Genomic DNA, 17,771 nt, shown 5'->3' on the forward strand with positions numbered 1-17,771 from the left:
AATCCTTTGTCATCACTTAAGGCATAGAATTGTCTTATGAACAATAAGGGGAATATTATTGGACATTGGTGAGCAGTTTTCAGACATTTTTACTTATACAATGAAATAATCATATAAGATTGTGATGTATTTAAGCAAATAAAACATCGAATATGCACATCCAAACATAATGCCAAAGAATTAACACAAAGGGGAATAATTGTAGCAATCATTTCAACTTGATTAAGCCAAGTTCAAGTCTCAATTTCTCAAACCTATCTCTATTTAAGGGCTTTGTCAAAATGTCTGCAATTTGACGTTCAGTCTCACAGAATTCCATTTTAATAAGACCCTTTTCAACATTATCTTTCAGAAAGTGATGCCTAATATGGATGTGTTTGACTCTTGAATGATGCACGGGATCTTTAGAAATACTAATAGCACTAGTATTATCACAATAGATGGGAACACATTCAAAGTAATTCCATAGTCACGTAGTTGTTGTTTTATCCATAGCATTTGGGAACAACATGCTGCTGCTGCAACATATTCAGCCTCAGCTGTAGATAAAGCAACTGTGTTTTGCTTCTTGGTGCTCCAAGAAACTAAACTATGACTAAGGAACTGAACCATACCTGATGTACTCTTCCTATTGACCAGATCTCCTGCATAGTCAGCATCCGCAAATCCTTTAATTCAAAGGTATCACTTCTCGAATAGAATAGGCTTAAATCATCTGTTCCCTTGAGGTATCTTAGGATTCTCTTCACAGCTGTGAGATGAGATTCCTTTGGATTGGCTTGAAACCTTGCACATAACCCTACACTGAAAGCAATATCAGGACGACTTGCAGTTAGATATAGTAATGAGCCAATCATACCTCGATACTTGGTTTGATCCACACTTATTCCTATAGAATCTTCATCCAATCTGGTTGAATTCCCATAGGTGTATGATTTACTTTGGATGCTTCCAAACCATACTTTTTCAATAGTTCCTTTATGTACTTTTGTTGATGGATGTAGATTCCTTCTTCTGTTTGCTTGATTTGCAACCCCAAGAAGAAGTTGAGCTCACCCATCATACTCATTTCAAATTCTTTACTCATGAGATTAGCAAAGTCCTTGCACAAAGATTCATTAGTGGCACCAAATATAATATCATCAACATATATTTGAACAACTAATAAATGTTTTCCTTTTGATTTTAAAAAAAGGTTCGATCCAATTTTCTCTTTTAAACTCATTTTCAAGAAGGAACTTAGAAAGTCTTTCATACCATGCTCTTGGAGCTTGCTTTAACCCATAAAGAGCTTTGTCAAGCTTAAAGACATGATTAGGAAATTCTTTATTTTAAAACCTGGAGGTTGTTCTACAAATACCTCCTCATTAAGATAACCATTTAGAAAAGCACATTTTACATCCATTTGATACAATTTAAAACCCATGAAGGCAGCAAAAGCTATGAAATTCTAATTGCTTCCAATCTTGCAACTGGAGCAAAAGTTTCTTCATAATCAATGCCTTCCTGTTGATTGTATCCTTTCACAACTAACCTGGCCTTGTTTCTTAGTATGTTCCGAACTCATCTAATTTGTTTCGAAACACCCACTTTAAACCAATAACCTTGTTATGTTTAGGTTAGGTTCAAGGTGCCAAACTTTGTTTCTTTCAAATTGATGAAGTTCATCCTGCATTGCTACGATCCAATCAGCATCAGTGAGAGCTTCTTCATGATTCCTAGGTTCCAACATAGAAAGAAAAGCATGAAAAGCACAAAATTTTTCAATTGAGATCTCGTTTGAGTTCCCTTGTTTATATCACTGATTATTAGTTCCACAGGATGGGAACGATGAGTTTTCCAAGGCTTTGGTTGGAAATCCTGGATGGAAACTTGGTTTCCTTAATCATCTTCATTTCCTTGTTTGGGAACCAGGTTCAACAATAGTGGATTCATTCACTGTGTTCATCACTTAGTTCTCTCTTCTTCCTCATTGGGAACAGGAACAGGATGTTGTTCCCTTGGCTTTGTTCCCATGACTTCGTCTTCCAAAGTCTCATCAATAAGACTTGATCTTTTTCAATCCTATTTCGAAGTCATCTTCAACCGTGTGCTTGCATCAAATTTATCTGTTTCATCAAAAATAACATGCACACTTTCTTCTACACACATAGACCTTTTATTATAACTCTATAAGCCTTGCTACTAGAAGAATATCCTAAGAATACAGCTTCTTCACTTCTAGCATCAAATTTTCCAATATTTTGTTTCCCATTATTATGAACAAAACATTTACATCCAAATGTTCTGAAATATGTAATATTGGGCTTTTTACCAAAATACAGCTCATAGGGTTTTATTTAATAAAGGTCTTACCATGGCTGATTTATAATATGACAAGCAGTATTCACAGCTTCTGCCCAAAAGTTTTTAGGAAGACCACTAGCTATCAACATAGTCCTAGCCATCTTCTTCTATGTTCTATTCTTCCTTTCAACAACACCATTTTGTTGAGGTGTTCTAGGGGCGAGAAATTGTGATCTAATCCATTTGTTCTAAAGTCATCGAACTTAAATTTTCAAATCTTTACCATGGTCGGATCTAAGGTGTAGAATTTGACCACTCAAATTTTGACTTTCTTTGCAAAGACAAGGAACTCATCATAAGTCTCGTCCTTGCTAGAAAGAAAAATAACCCAAGTAAATCTAGAGAAGTCATCTACAATTACAACACATATTTCTTTCCACTCCTACTTTGTATCCTCATAGGTCCACATAAATCCATATGTATTAACTCTAAAGGTCTTGTGGTACTTACCACATTCTTGGACTTGAAAGAGGACCTAACATGCTTACCTTTTGCGCATGCATCACAACATGATCTAAATGAAACTTAGTAGAGGGTAAACCTAAAACTAGTTCTTTAGAACGCAGTTTGTCAAGCAAGAAAAGCTAGCATGACCTAGACGCTTGTGCCATAAAAATGAATCATCATCAATAACACTAAGGCATGTGAATTGTTTTTGGGAACAAGGTTGAGATCCACAACATATGTGTTCCCTTTCCTTGTTCCTTCCAAAATGAATCCTTTGTGCTATTGTTGACAATTAAACATTTTTCACTATTAAACTTCACACAGTTCCCTCTATCACAGAATTGGGAAATACTTAACAAGTTATGCTTTAATCCATCAACTAGAAAACATTATCTATGGAATGTGACGATCTTACCAACTTTGCCCATGGCAACTATGTTACCTTTCTTGTTGTCACCAAAAGTCACACTTCCACCATTAAGGCTGAGAGTGAGAGAAATCTTGATTTATCTCCAGTCATATGCTTAGAACAACCACTGTCTAGGTACCATGTGTTGTTCCCCCTCACTCCAACCTGCAAGAAAACTAATTGTTAGAGTTAGGAACCCAATCTTTCTTGGGTTCCTTTCCTTCAGGAACAATAGATTTCTTTTTCCAAATTACTTCTACTTGTTTCCAAGTTCTCATTAATGCGACCAAGTCTTTTAGGACAAGAGTTCCTAAAATGACCAGTGTTCCCACAAAACATACAAACTTTATCACTTGGTAAATCAACTCTCTTTTTAGGTTTTTCAAATTTCTTTTTGTGATTAAAACCAAGACCTTCAGTTCGTTTTGTTTGAGGGTTCTTAATCCAGTTTGGAATAGGTAGCATTTTCTTTTCATTTCTCATTTGGTGCAGTTCCCACAAGTTCATTATTTTCAATTTCCAAAAATGAAACATGATTTTTCAATTCGTTTATTTCAGATTTGAAACTTTGCAAGGGAACTGACTTAATGTCAAATGAACTTACTTCAGGAACAAACTCTTTTAGTTGTGATAACTCAAGACTTAACAAGTAGTTCTCATTTTTAAGATTTTCGAAATCCTCTTTTAATTTAAGATTTTTAAACAATCGAAAAATCTTTTCTCAATATCAATTCGAACACTTTTAAGCCAAGAGGTATGTTCCTTTGCAACTTAAAGCATGTTGACATTGTTTTAGTTTAATGGTCTCATCTTTGCAATCATTTACAGCATCAACAATAAACTCAAATAAATTTTCTTTACTTAAAGAATTAAGACGAGTTTTGATGGTGTCTAGACTTGCCTCAAGAGATTCAATCTCTTCATCAGATTCGGAATTGTCAAGAGCCATAAGACAGAAGTTTGCAGTCTCCTCATTTGGTTGAGGATCATCTTCTTCTTTGGAGTCAGAGTCTCCCCATGCAGCAACCATAGCTTTCTTCATGTCAGATCGAGTATAGGATTTTGTATTCCTTGTTCCTATCTCTGCTTCGTTCCCTTCCTTTGCCTTTTTCTTGTTCCCATTGGGGACAATCCTTGATGAAGTGCTCAGAACTGCCACACTTATGACAAACAAGTTTGTTAGAATATTTCTTATTCTTACCTTTGTAATTTCATTCTTCATGTTCCTAAACATTCTTTTGAATTTTCGGACCATGAGAGCGGATTCTTCTTCATCAGTTTCTGAGTCTTCATTTCATCAGCTTTTAAGGCAATCGATTTTTGCTTGGACATGTCTCCATTCTCATTGTCCAATTGCAACTCATGAGTCAGTAGGGAACCAGCAAGTTGTTCCAAATTGAACTTAGTAGAGTCCTTAGTTTCCTGTAAGGCAGTTACCTTAGCCATCCACGATCCCTAGGAAGGCTCCTTAGGACCTTTCGTACCTGTTCCTCAGATGTAATCACTTTACCAAGAGATGTTAGCTCATTAATAATATTAGTAAAGCGTGTAAACATGTCTTGGATAGACTCTTTTGATTTCATTTGAAAAAGTTCATATTGGTTCATCAAAAGATCTATTTTTGATCTCTTAACTTCACTCGTACCTTCATGAGTGACTTCAAGAAGATCCCAAATTTGTTTTGCGGTTTTCATCCCATGACACGATTGTGTTCATGAGGCTCCAAGACCACAATGAAGCAGTTTTATAGCAAGAGCATTAATTTCCATCTTTTCGAAATCAGCTTTATCAAAATCAGATATAGATTTAGGAATTACCTCATTCTTGTCATTAGTGGTAGTGACTTCAAAATCACCTACCTCTATGACTCTCCATACCTGGTAATTGTCGGCTTTGATAAAGATCTCCATTCTGTTCTTCCAGTAAGTGTAAAACTTACCATTGAACATTGGTGGCCTCTGCGTAGAGTACCCTTCTTCCAGTTTCTCTCTAGTATTCATATTTTTCAAGATCTTGAACTCAACAGGGTTTCCTGATTATTAGAGTTCCTGCTCTGATACCAATTGTTGTATAATATGAGCACTATAAGAGGGGTTTCCTGATTATTTAGCTAAGTCAGACACATTTTGTTCAAATGAATTAGGCGCCTATTTATAGACAATTAAGACAAGACATGTTCTCCACTAATTAAACCATTATCCCATGATCTCCATGATGTTAATTAATTTAATTAAATAAATTAAATATTCTATGTCAAGTAAATAATCCACTACTTCACTTCATAAGAGAAGCAGTAACACATTACGTGGTTTTACAAAACTTGAAGAATAATTAAACTCATTTAATTTAATTAAATACTTGGAGGATAATTAACTAAGCCACTAAATCCACTAACTACATAAATCGTGTAGCAGTAGCTTTAGGTGTGCAATCCTATTTTTAGGAAATAAATAAATTAAATACTTTAGCTAGTTTTTAGGAAAAATATCTTTTTCAAAATATCTTTAATAAAACCGGAAAAACAATATTATATTTTAAAATCCGAAACATTTTAAAAACCGAAAATATATTAATTTTCGAAAACTAAATCTTTTAAATAAAATATAAAAGATAAAAGATAAAAAGATAAGATTTGAAAATCAGTTAAATTAAAATCAGAAAATCTTTTTAAAATCTTTTCCTAACAAACTTAAACTAAATTCCTAAAATAGTGGATCTTAGTTAAAACAACCCTAAAAACTCTAACAACTATATTGGGCACAAGTTTAACTTAGGGGCACAACATTAGAGTCTCTTAGGAGTTCCTAAATCAGTTTTAAGTCTTGTTCTCTAACCTTGTTCCTATAGTGCCAGGTCTGTTCCTTACATGGGAACAGAACCAAGTTCCTTTGAGAATTCACCACGAACTTAATTAAGCTTTTACTCAACCTTAACATGAAGATTAATAAATACCCTAATGTATTCTAATCTTCATTCCATGCTTGATTCTTCATCTCTCGAACATCTTTACTTCGATCTTGATTAATTCTCCGTTTAATCTTCAATCAAGTATTCTCTTAGCTCGAGCATGAATTACCTTGCAACAATATAAATAAAATATATTATGTCTTTTGTGGTTAGGTCATCTTCAAAACTCAAGGGTCAACAGGGTGGTTCTTGTGTACCTTAACTCGGTGTTTAGGAATCAAATCTTACTTAAACAATTTTACCACTTCTCCAAAAACTCCTTAGGACCTTATAGAAAACATTCATCACTTAAAATTTAGCAATTAACCCAAGCAAATCAAGTTTGAACCTAATACACCTCATAAATGCTGAAATTCAGCCACCCTACTTGGTTTTTCTTAATGATACAGAAATAGATCCTAAAAAGTAATGATTGACCAGTATTGAGAACCCCTTCATAGACCTAGGGAAGTGATTGCATTTAAGAATCAGAGCTAGGATCCAAGAGAAGCAAGCTGCCAACATAAGGTGTTGCTCGCCACAATGGCATAAAGAATGAGGAGAGCAGAGATGTGTTTATGTTGTGTTTCTTGTGGAATGATTTTGATGAAAAATAGTGAGGACCTTAGTCTCATATATATGGAGAATTGGTAAGGGAAAGATCATAATTTTCAGTTTAGTATTAAGGGTAGAATTGTCATTTCCCTCGCTTATGAATAAACCAGAATTTCCAAGGCGTTTAACTTGGTTTCTTTCCTGAATTACTTCTTAATACTTAATTATTCCTAACTAAATTCCTCCAAAGTATATTATACACCTTAAGGGAAGTATCTTAACTTAATTCATCCTTAATCTCACTTTCTAAAACAACAAAATGATATCAATAACTACTACAAATCTCATAACTCTGAAACGATACTTAACTTTCCTAACATAGTTCATGAATTACTCAATTACTACAGCTTATGTTATTAGTTAGCTAATAACACATAATATCCACATTCGGAAACAATATTCACATAATAGTGATTTGAACTCTTAGATTTCAAAACGTAATGGTCACAGCTTAATTATTCATCGTTAGCATAATGACCGTGGATTATCGATTCTAATCTTAGCTTAATAATTCAGGCTATTACAGTGGTGATCAGGGACTCCAAACTACAACACTAAACCATCCAACCAGGCAGGGAAGTAACCAAATCGACCTCGTGTATCATTGAATGCATTTCACACAAACATGAACTTAACCAATCAAACATTAAAATCATAAGCTAACAAACTCATCATACTAACAAAGATTTCTCATCATTTGACCTCTATGAATCCAACAAGGATTTCTTGATTTAACTCGTTGAAAACAAGGTTTGGTACTTTCAGAGTTAACTCTACAGCAAATTAAACCTTGTTTTAGAGTTAATGAGTCCCTTCATCATCTGGATTAGGTAGCAATCAAGGACTCTAAACTACAACACTAAACCATCCTGAATGTAGGGACATATCTCTTCATGAACTTCAACAATTGAGGATTCCCATTCATCCTCATTAATTTGTCCCATGGCGCAACCCTATTCTTCCGGACTCACCGTGTTTGACTGGAGGAAGAGGGGTTCTACTCTAGCAGGAACATCTGACCTTCCTCTTCCCCACGGTCTTCTTCACTTGTTGGCCTACAGCCAGGCCACATACCACAATCCTTCTCCCACCCTCAACAGTCAGCGCCTTTTCTTTATCCACGATCACAACCTTCCCTTTACCCTCAATCACCACCTTTCCTTTTTCCTCTTTTTCACCACCCTTTTTCAGTATCTTGCAAATATCATTACAAGATCTCAACGTATACCGCCTACGAATAAAATAAAATCCTTCCTTCTTCTCATCCACCACATATTCCATCGGGAAATCCTCCTCTGTTTTTTTTGACTTGATAACCCTCCCCAAAAACCCTAATTTTTCATGTTCCTCCTCCTCACTATCTAGATCTATAATCTCATGGTCAGTCTCATATGATGAGTAATCCTCATCCATAATATCTTCGAAGATTTGAAAATTCCTATCATCTTTGGTGTTTTCTGCAGCCAATTGGGGTGATATTTTGGGTATCGCTTCCACCTACTCCACTAAAGCAGAGCCAATAACCTTATTCGTGCTAGGTACTACATGATTTTAAAACATAAGGTTCTATAAAACCTTCATGGCCATGGAGATTTATGTTTGAAGGAGTCACAAATGTCCTTGATTAACAAGATTTCCCCATCATCACTAGACTCGAACAAAGCATCAGTAAAGGGGCTAAAATGAGGGATGAAGTTATGGGCCATAATTCAAATTTTATGTTTTAGGTTGAAGAGGAGAGGAGGGTAGGAGGAGATTTGGGTTTAAGACTCAATTTCTAGGGATCCTAGATTAGGGTTGAAGAACATGGAGGTGAGATGAGGAGAGAGTAGAAAGTTTGAGAGATGGGGGTTGGGTGATTTATTTGGGTGGGTTGTTTTTAATTAGGGTGGTCGAATATGAAAAGTTGTTGAGTTTAATGAATTTTGGTGGGAATCATTAAAGTGGGCTAATGGGTTTAGAGATGTCATTACGTTTGGCAATGCAGTTTTTAGTTTTTAAGTAAGGGTAATATGATCATTTCATAGTCCAAAATTTACCAAATAAGGAAAGAAACAAAAAGTGTTCCATCTTAACATCCATTTTAGGAAAGTGTTCCATCTTATTTGATACGGAGGAAGTATAATGTATCTCCAATGGTCTCAACCTATAAATAAAGCACATGATTTTGGTAAAATGTAAGAATATATTACCAAAGAGCATAAAAGTTACCAATTACAAACAAAGCCTAAGAAACCGGGCTACAAACCAACACACCCACAACAAGCCTCAACCACTAATTATAATTCTCAACTGACTCATCTAACCATTGTTTTTCAACAACTGACCATCTACTATCACACTTATATCTAGCTCTACTACAAACACCCTGCTTTATTAATATCACTACATTTTCAAATCTGGGAACATCACTATCCTAGTATGATTTGTTTCTCGCCTGCCAAGTGTGGTAAATAATGGCAGCTAAGGCAACATAACAAACGTTTTGGTATCGTTTGCTTATATATTTTCTCCCCCACTTCCTCCATGAATCATAGATACATTCTTCATGAATCCAATGCTAGAATACAAATAACTATCTTTCTGTTGTATAAACATCTGAAGAACAGGTGCTTGCATGTATATTTTCCCTAATTGCACAAAAGGAACTCCATATCTTGATAAATAGCAGTCGTGTACAACCTTTCTTTTGTTTTCAGTTTACTCAGATGAGCTGCCATCAAGACTATAAAAGAGTGTTAGGAACATTATAGTTATTCCACACCCAGTGATACCATCCAACTCTCTTTTGTTGTCCATCTAACCATTTGCAACCATCATTAGATGTGTATTTTTTGTCTGCTCCCCTCCATTTGTGCAACCTCCCAAACATATTTTCCAATTGTTGTTGTATTCCAAGCCAAACAATCTCTAATACCCAAGCTCCCATTTTGCTCAGGCTTATTGATCCAATTCTAAGCAATAGGAGGAGGTTTGTGCAAGTAAACCTTACCAAAAGAAAATAGCACATATTGAGAACAATGTCATTTGCCTCTTATGCAATTGATGAAGTTTGGGCTCCATTTTATTATTGTAGCTGGTAGTTAGATATTTTTTATCGTAATTGGTGGATATGGGGCCTTAACTTTTTTTGAAATAAGAGTCTGTGATATTTCTTAATTATTGATGGATTTTTCGTTAAACAAATAAATAATATTATATTAAATTGGTGGGACCATGTCATTTTAAGAAGTGCGTCAATTAATATGAAACGGACGAAAATCAGAAGTACATCAATTAATGTGGTACGGCGGGAGTATTGAATTGTGCTAAATAAATCCAATGTTGATTACTCCAACACCACAATTGCCCTCGTGATTGTGCAATTAGAAAAAATAATCAGGTAACCCAGTCCCCAGGTCTGTCTTAAAATTTCATTTTCAACACTATTCAACTACCCAAGCATCATCAATAACCATACTTCCTTGATTGAATTATATAGGTTCAAGTCTATCAGACAAGACGATCCTACTTCCATGCTCAATCCTTGTTTGCGAAAAACATTTTTGTATATTATAAATAAATGAACAATCATAATGTTATTACATGAGTAGTGTTAATCAATTTCTTCTATTTAGGTAAGCACAAATGCATAATCATACTTAGTGTTAACGTATGGCTTGAATTATCTTGCGCTAGGATTAGCAAAACACGGGGGTTTCGCTGCCCAATCAACGAGTTGAGGTCCATACTGGTGGGGGCTTACAGGCAAAGCCCCATGACTAACCAAGCACGAGGGTCTCGTTGCCCGGTCAGCGAGTTGAGGTACAGGCTAGTGGGGGCGTGTAGGCAACGCCCTACGATTAACCAAGCACGGGGATTTCGCTGCCCGGTCAGCGAGTTGAGGTTTAGGCTGGTGGGGGCGTGTAGGCAACGCCCCAAGATTAGCCAAGCACTGGGGTCTCGCTACCTGGTCAACGAGTTGAGGTCCAGGCTGGTGGGGGCGTATAGGTAACGGCCCCAAAGCTTTTCAGTACATATTATTTAGTATATCGTTTCTAATTTAATTTCAGGTTTAAGCCCATCTGTTTAGTTAATTAAAATGGTACTATATATAAACTAACTTATGCCTCCATATTATGCAATATGTACTCTCTCCCTCTCTCTCTAAATATAATTAAAAGTTTCTTCTCTGCCTGTGGATGTAGCTAACACATTGTCAGTGAACCACGTTAACTCTCATATCGATTATTCTTTAATTCTTCGTTCCATTATTGTATTCATTACAACACTTAGTATGAAATAACAAGGTCATTGTGCTAGTAGCATATGGACCATGCATGAATATCAAGATGGATCTAGTGAAAATAAAAAAGAATATGAGAACACATTGCTATGACAATCAACCTCAGAACCTTTCTTGTTAGTTATCGTTATCATATAAATATCTGCATTCTCTTTATAATGGCAGTGGCGACCAAGACATGGTTGTATCGTATCTTGGAACATTGGAATGGATTAAGATGCTAAATATCACCATTGCTGAAGACTGGAGGCCATGGTTTGCCAATGGTCAAGTTGCTGGGTAAGTCACTAAATATTATTACATCTATTTCTATTTGTTCTTAATATAATTCGTTCCCTGTTGGGGTGTTACTTAAATTTGTTCTTGGATGGATCAGTACCCCTATACTGTGAATCTAAATATAATCTAAATAAATATATAAAGGAGGAACTTATCAACAATATACGGAGCTGCTCAATATTTCAAGGTCATATAGCGCGCCACGTAAGATGGCCATGTCATTAATTATTTTTTTTTTTATAATTGATCTTGCATTCTCATTAATTTGCCGTAAAAGGAAGAGTCTCAACTCAAGCAAGGTATCCCTTCCTAAGGAAGGGAACTTTTGTAGTGCCAAGCACACCCGGCTTATAAGGAGATACTTCATTTACGGCCCATATTGTTAAAATCAATATTTAGAATACAAGAAAGAAGTTCTTTACACCACATATACCAATCACTTTCTCTATCCAATAAATGAATTAATCGATCTACACTGCAACTTGCACCTCTTTACCGTAGATGCACCCTTGCTGAAGCTTCCTTGATGATGAATGGACACACCAATCTCCCCTTCAGTGACTCATAACCATGCTATAAATTCGGACCTTCGATGGAGGCCTTGCTTGGCCATTGAATCAGCTACAAAGTTTGTATTTCGACTTTTGTGGACAATTGTGATATCTAGACCACACCTCCGAGCATTTCGAATGAATTTTAATTGAAAATTCAGGTTCCAAGGCCCCCCATTTTCACTATTACACCATAGAAACCGCATTTGCCGAGTCTGATTCAATAATGAGACTTGCCCCTTTCAATGACTAACTTGATAAAGATATTTTAACAGCTCTGTGAATTGCAAGTATCTCCGCGCTATTGATTTCCATGAAAGTTATGGGAGAGGAGAATAAACATATCAAATTCCCAAGATGGTTCCTTAGAACCCCTCCTATTGCGGATCGCGATTCAATAGGATGCATGGAGGCGTCCACATTCCATTTGATTGAGTGAGATAGTGGAGGGCTCCATAGCTCCACACTTTTTGGAATGGAATCAGCCCAATTCATATTCGGCTTGCTGGCCCATTGGAGGCATGATGGGTTGCAGACTATGTAATGGGGGAGTATGGGAACTCGTCTTTCCAACTTGAAATCCACCATCCTAATCTGAGCAAGACCAAATCTTTCAAGTCTTTGATCGATGAGGAGTTATCTGTGAATACTCTATGATTTCTTTCTTTCCACAAGGACCACGTTATGATGAAAAAAACCGCCACCCATACCTTTTTGAAGAATGGTGAGTTTTTAGGCCATTGCCACTTATTGAAAGCTTCGCGTAGAGTGCGCAGAAAACACCAATTAATTTGCCACATATCAGATGACCACAACCATAATTGGGATGAGAAGTTGCAGTGAAGTAGTAAATGATCACTTGTTTCACATTCTAGCAAGCTAGAGGGCAAAAGTTATTTTCAATTGGTATGATTCCAAGAGACGCTAACTTGCTTCGGGTGTTTATTTTTCCTAATAATGCGAGCCACACAAATACTTCAATCCTATGGGGCACAAGCCCCCTCCATATTCCTCTGATTGCATCTTGATGTGATGGGGGGCGAATTTTATCAAGTTCCATAGTGACAGACTTTGTAGAGAAAGTACCTGCTTTGTTGTAGGCCCACATTGTTCGGTCCTGGGCCTGCTGAGATGGGCATACCTGCAGCAACATTTCTTCTAGTCTTGCCTTCTCAACCCAATCTTGGGGCCTTAAGGCTCTTTTCCACGAGAAAGTCCATATCCAATTCATTTCTTCCCAAAAACCATGCGCAGCCACTGAAGCATTTGGATCAATTGAGATTGAAAACAGCCTCGGAAATTCTTTTTTTAAAGGAGATGGTGCAAGCCACGGTTCATGCCAGAACCTTGTTTGGGATCCATTCCCAATATTCTTACGAATGCCTTTGCTTATGATTTCTTTGACATCTGCTTGCTGGAGTATAGCAGCGCATATTTTGCGCCACGGACCACTTGACTTTGGGATTTCAAGTTCCAATATCGACAATGATGATGGGTACCTATATTTGTCGCAGATTACATGACGCCACAGAGGAGTTGGACCTTGAAGAAGTCGCCAAAACCATTTGGATAACATCGCAATATTCTTATGAAGTATATTGCCAATGCTTAGGCCGCCCATTGCTTTCGGTAACTGAACAATTTCCCAAGGTACGAGTGAGAGAGACCTTTTCTCCATGTTTCCAGACCATAGGAATTGCCTGGTAATTGAGTTGATTTTTTTTTATCACCCCGATTGGAATGGGGAATAGCGACATGTAATATATTAGGAGATTGGACAAGGAAGCTTTGATCAAAGTTAGCCTCCCTCCTGTTGAGAGCATTCTCCCTTTCCATGTTGCGAGTTTTTTTCCAACTTTGCTAATAATTGGATCCTAAGCATGAATCTGAGACATATTACCCCCTATAGATAAACCCAAATAGGTGAAGGGAATATCACTTGCCTTGCATAGTAGCGAATCTGCTGCTTCTTGAAGCCTTACCTTTGTTGTGTTCATCCCAATAATCGAACTCTTATGAAAGTTTACTTGGAGTCCTGAAGCAAGATGAAAGAGTATAAGTGCCTTCTTGATGTTTTTTAGTGACTCCATTTTTGCATCATTGAAAATCAATGTATCGTCCGCATATTGCAAATGCGTTATTTTGAGACCATTTTTCCGAATCTCCAGCCCACTCCACAGCCCCATATTTGTTGCTTTCAAAATCACCTGGTTTAGCACTTCACCAATTAGCACGAACAGAAAGGGAGATAATGGATCTCCTTGTCTCAAGCCTCTTTGGAGCTTGAAAGGGGCACTAGGAGATCCATTGACCAAGATTGACGCGGATGCCGAAGTAACGCATGACATTATCCACTCACTCCATTTAGGAGGGAATTTCATTTGATCTAAGACCCACTTGAGGAAGCCCCATGATACGCTATCATATGCTTTATGGAAATCGAGCTTGAAAAGAATGGCTTCCGTGCCATTTTTCTTATATGAGTCGATTAATTCTCCCCGCCACTAATGCCCCGTCAAGAATTTGACGGGCCTCAATGTATGAGGATTGAAGAGGCCCAATGAGCGTACCCATTATTTTTTGTAGCCTCTTAGCCATCAGCTTTGCTATTATCTTGTATATGCATCCGACCATGCTTATTGGTCTGAAATCCTTGAAGTTTGTAGGATTGTCTATTTTCGGAATGAGGGCAATGTATGCTACATTACACCCTTGAGGAAGCTGTGATGTAGCCCAGAAGCTGTGAACAATCTCATAGATGTCATGCTTTACTATGTCCCAAGCACTTTTGATGAATTTAAAGTTAAATCCATCCGGCCCCGGGGCCTTATCTGAGTCACATGATGCAACATCATTATGTATCTCCTCGCATGAGAAGGAGAGGGTTAGTTGTGAGGCCTGCTCTTGCGTCACATGTTTGAAATTCAGATTATCAAAGATTGGTCTGTTGTTGTGCTCCTCCTTGAATATTTCCTTGAAAAATGTCGTGGCCTCTTTTTTTTATGCAGAGCGGATCATCTACTGTCTGTCCATTTATGTCAATGCTGGTGATGGAGTTTTTCCTCCTTTTATTGGAGGCTATAGCATGGAAGAATTTTGTATTGCTGTCTCCTTCTTTGAGCCACTTTATCCTCGAGTTCTGGGCCCAGTACAGCTCTTTTCTTTTTATCCATACCCATAATTCTGATTGAGCCTTTTTGCGGTTGTAGATTTCATGAGATTCAAGGTCTCGAAGATTATTGGTTTCATCCAGTTTCTGAATTTCATTTTCGAGCTTTTTTATCATTGTATCAATGTTGCCAAACTCATTTTGGTTCCCATCCTTGAGGCGCTTCTTTACTTCTTTCAACTTTTCTCTCGTGTTCAAAGCTCCTGACTCTTGCCACACATTCTTCACGATCTTCAAGCATTCTGGATCAGTAAGCCAGCAATTTTGAAACTGAAAAGGTTTCGGTCCCCAGTTATGATCGTTGGGGTCTACAAGAAGGGGGCAATGGTCGGACAAACCCCTCTGCAATAGATCAAATTTTAATGTTGGGAGCTTTGATAGCCATTCAGGATGTACAAAGAGTCTATCTAGAATGCTTCTTGAGTTGCCTCGGAACCAAGTAAAACCCCCACTTGAGGATGATATTTCAAGGAAGTGAGAATCCTGCACAAAATTATTAAAGTTAGAAATACCCATCTGTGAGAAAAGTTGGCTGCCCCTTTCATTTGCTTTGAGAACTTCGTTAAAATCTCATGTAATGAGACATGGGAGTGCATTGGTCTTTTGAAACTCTATCAACTCTCTCCATACTTCAGCTCTCCCCGCTATGTCGCACGGGTTGTATACATTAATGAGTGTGCATTTAAAATTAATCAGTGGAAGGTTTCTAGTGATGGCAATCCGATGTTTAGTTATGACATTGGATTGCATGTTGAACATGGTTTTCTTCCACATTGATGCTATACCTCCTGAATTCCCTTCGGATGGACAGAATATCCACTCTATTTCATCAGCCTTCCAGTAGGTTTTCACTAGTTTTTTTTTTTATGTCAAGCATTTTCGTTTCTTGAATGAATACGAAAATAGGATCATGGGTCACTATTATCTTTCTGAGAGAGGATCTTTTAGGCCTTGATGTGAGACCTCTAATGTTCCATGATATCAACAACATTAGTGTGTCTTGTTTATGAGATGATGATCCATTGCATCTAAGCAAAATTTGCCTCCCAATTGTGATGATGGGCTATAAGAATAGACCCAATTCTTCTCCTTAGTTCACCAATCAATCCATTGAAGGAGAGTCCAATGCTCTCTGCCATTGTAATCACATCATCAATATTGATTGTGTTGACTGTTTTGTGAGGGGATTTTGATTCTATTGACCGGTTCTCAAACACCTGGTTCCTCATTTTATTCTTTTTCTCCATTTTTCTTTGACGCTTTTTTCTTTTTCTATTTTTGTTTGGATTGGAATTGAGTCCTCAAATCCTGGTGGAAAGAGTGGCCCAGAGCAAGATGAGGAGCCCAATGTGGATGTGGATGATGATTTCAATTTGTTGGGTCTTAGTAATGGGCCAAATTTGTTATGTAGATGTATGGGAGAAACTTGGGTATTTGGTGGGATTGGCGGCTTTTTTGGGCTGTCTTGTATTGGGCTTCTGCTAGGTTGTTTTTTTGTGGGGCTTTCATAGTGGATTTGCTGTGTTTCTATCGTTGACTGCCCATGAAATCCTACTGGTGTTTTATTGCCATAAGACGATTCAGATGTCGCAGCTTTTGCTGGGGTATGATGATTGGGGTTTTTGTTGGGCTGAGATTTGCTGACATGTGGGTTCAGATTCTGAGAATCTAGGTTGATTGGTTCGCCAGTAGGGTTGACATACATGAGGGGCATTATTTGTGTGTTCTGACTGGGACTTTTAAAATTCTCCTCGACATCATGATTGCTTACGTCATCATCTTTTTGAACCAGGCTTTTTGTCATCTCATTAATTGAGCATGATTTTTCAGTGAAAGTGGACTTACCTGGGCCTCACGTCACTTTCTTTATTGGAACCTCGTCCATCTCAGGTTCAGATTCATCTTCAACTGGAGGTGATTTCTGGAATTTGACTTGTTGTTTTTCATATATGAATATGGGATATTTTACCTCATCAGTTTGCATTTGAATTTTGCAATTGATATCAAAGAGGCAATCCGTAGTCACCAGGATGTGGGCACAGTCAAAGTTATTGTACATCACTGATTTTACTCTCCCAAATATACTTCCTATCTTGTGGAAGTTTTTGTATCCCCGTGCAATGAGTGGAGTTCCATATATGTTCAACCATGTCTCTCTCCAAAGTGCTGCACTGTGTTTATTTACATCCCTAACTGCTATAAACCACCTTTCAAGCCATTTGCTTTCGATCACAGTCTGTTTGTCTTCTAACGAATTAAACGTTATTAAATGCTGCATTCCTCCCATTGTCTTAATGGATAGACAATTGACTCCTTCTGCCAGTATGTGATCCATGATTGCCTCAAATGCTTGTATGGAGTCTGTGACTCCTATGGCACTTCTTTGCAACATTTCATCATTCTCTTCACAACTCTCTCCGTCTATTGCTGCTGCAAATTCATCATCAACGTCAATCTCTTTTAAAGAATTCCAGACTTGTTTAGTGTTTTCTCCCAGGCATCTTGAACTCATTATCCGGTGGCGGGATGGATTTGGTCTGGTGAGGCGTACCTATGGTGTTCTGTTAGCTTCTTGGGTTTTTTGCGGGTTATTTGTATTTGGTTTTGGGTGATCATGACTTAGTTTTGTCACGTCTCTGTATGATCGAAAGTCTCGGAAACTTGTTTTGTTGTTGTTCGGTTTAGATGTGATGACTTTGCCTGGAGGTTGTGTTCTCTTGGTTT

General features: G+C 37.4%; 1 protein-coding gene across 7 annotated transcripts in view; it reads left to right on the plus strand.

Moving 5' to 3' along the window:
* The window catches only part of LOC104906871 (serine carboxypeptidase-like 13), a 94,792-nt gene that overhangs the window by 57,806 nt on the left and 19,215 nt on the right, over window positions 1-17,771 (plus strand). For 5 of the 7 annotated variants that reach the window (XM_048641321.2, XM_048641322.2, XM_057393680.1 and 2 more), the window contains 2 exons: window positions 10,442-10,753; window positions 11,214-11,327. In XM_048641321.2, the coding sequence (XP_048497278.1) occupies window positions 10,442-10,753; window positions 11,214-11,327 (426 nt within the window). Of the gene's footprint in view, window positions 1-10,441; window positions 10,754-11,213; window positions 11,328-17,771 lie in introns of those variants that run through there. The other 2 variants (XR_008968785.1, XM_010695699.3) reach the window with 2 other exon arrangements.

Source organism: Beta vulgaris, chromosome 3 (genome assembly GCF_026745355.1).
Source record: "Beta vulgaris subsp. vulgaris cultivar EL10 chromosome 3, EL10.2, whole genome shotgun sequence".
NCBI lineage: Eukaryota > Viridiplantae > Streptophyta > Magnoliopsida > Caryophyllales > Amaranthaceae > Beta > Beta vulgaris.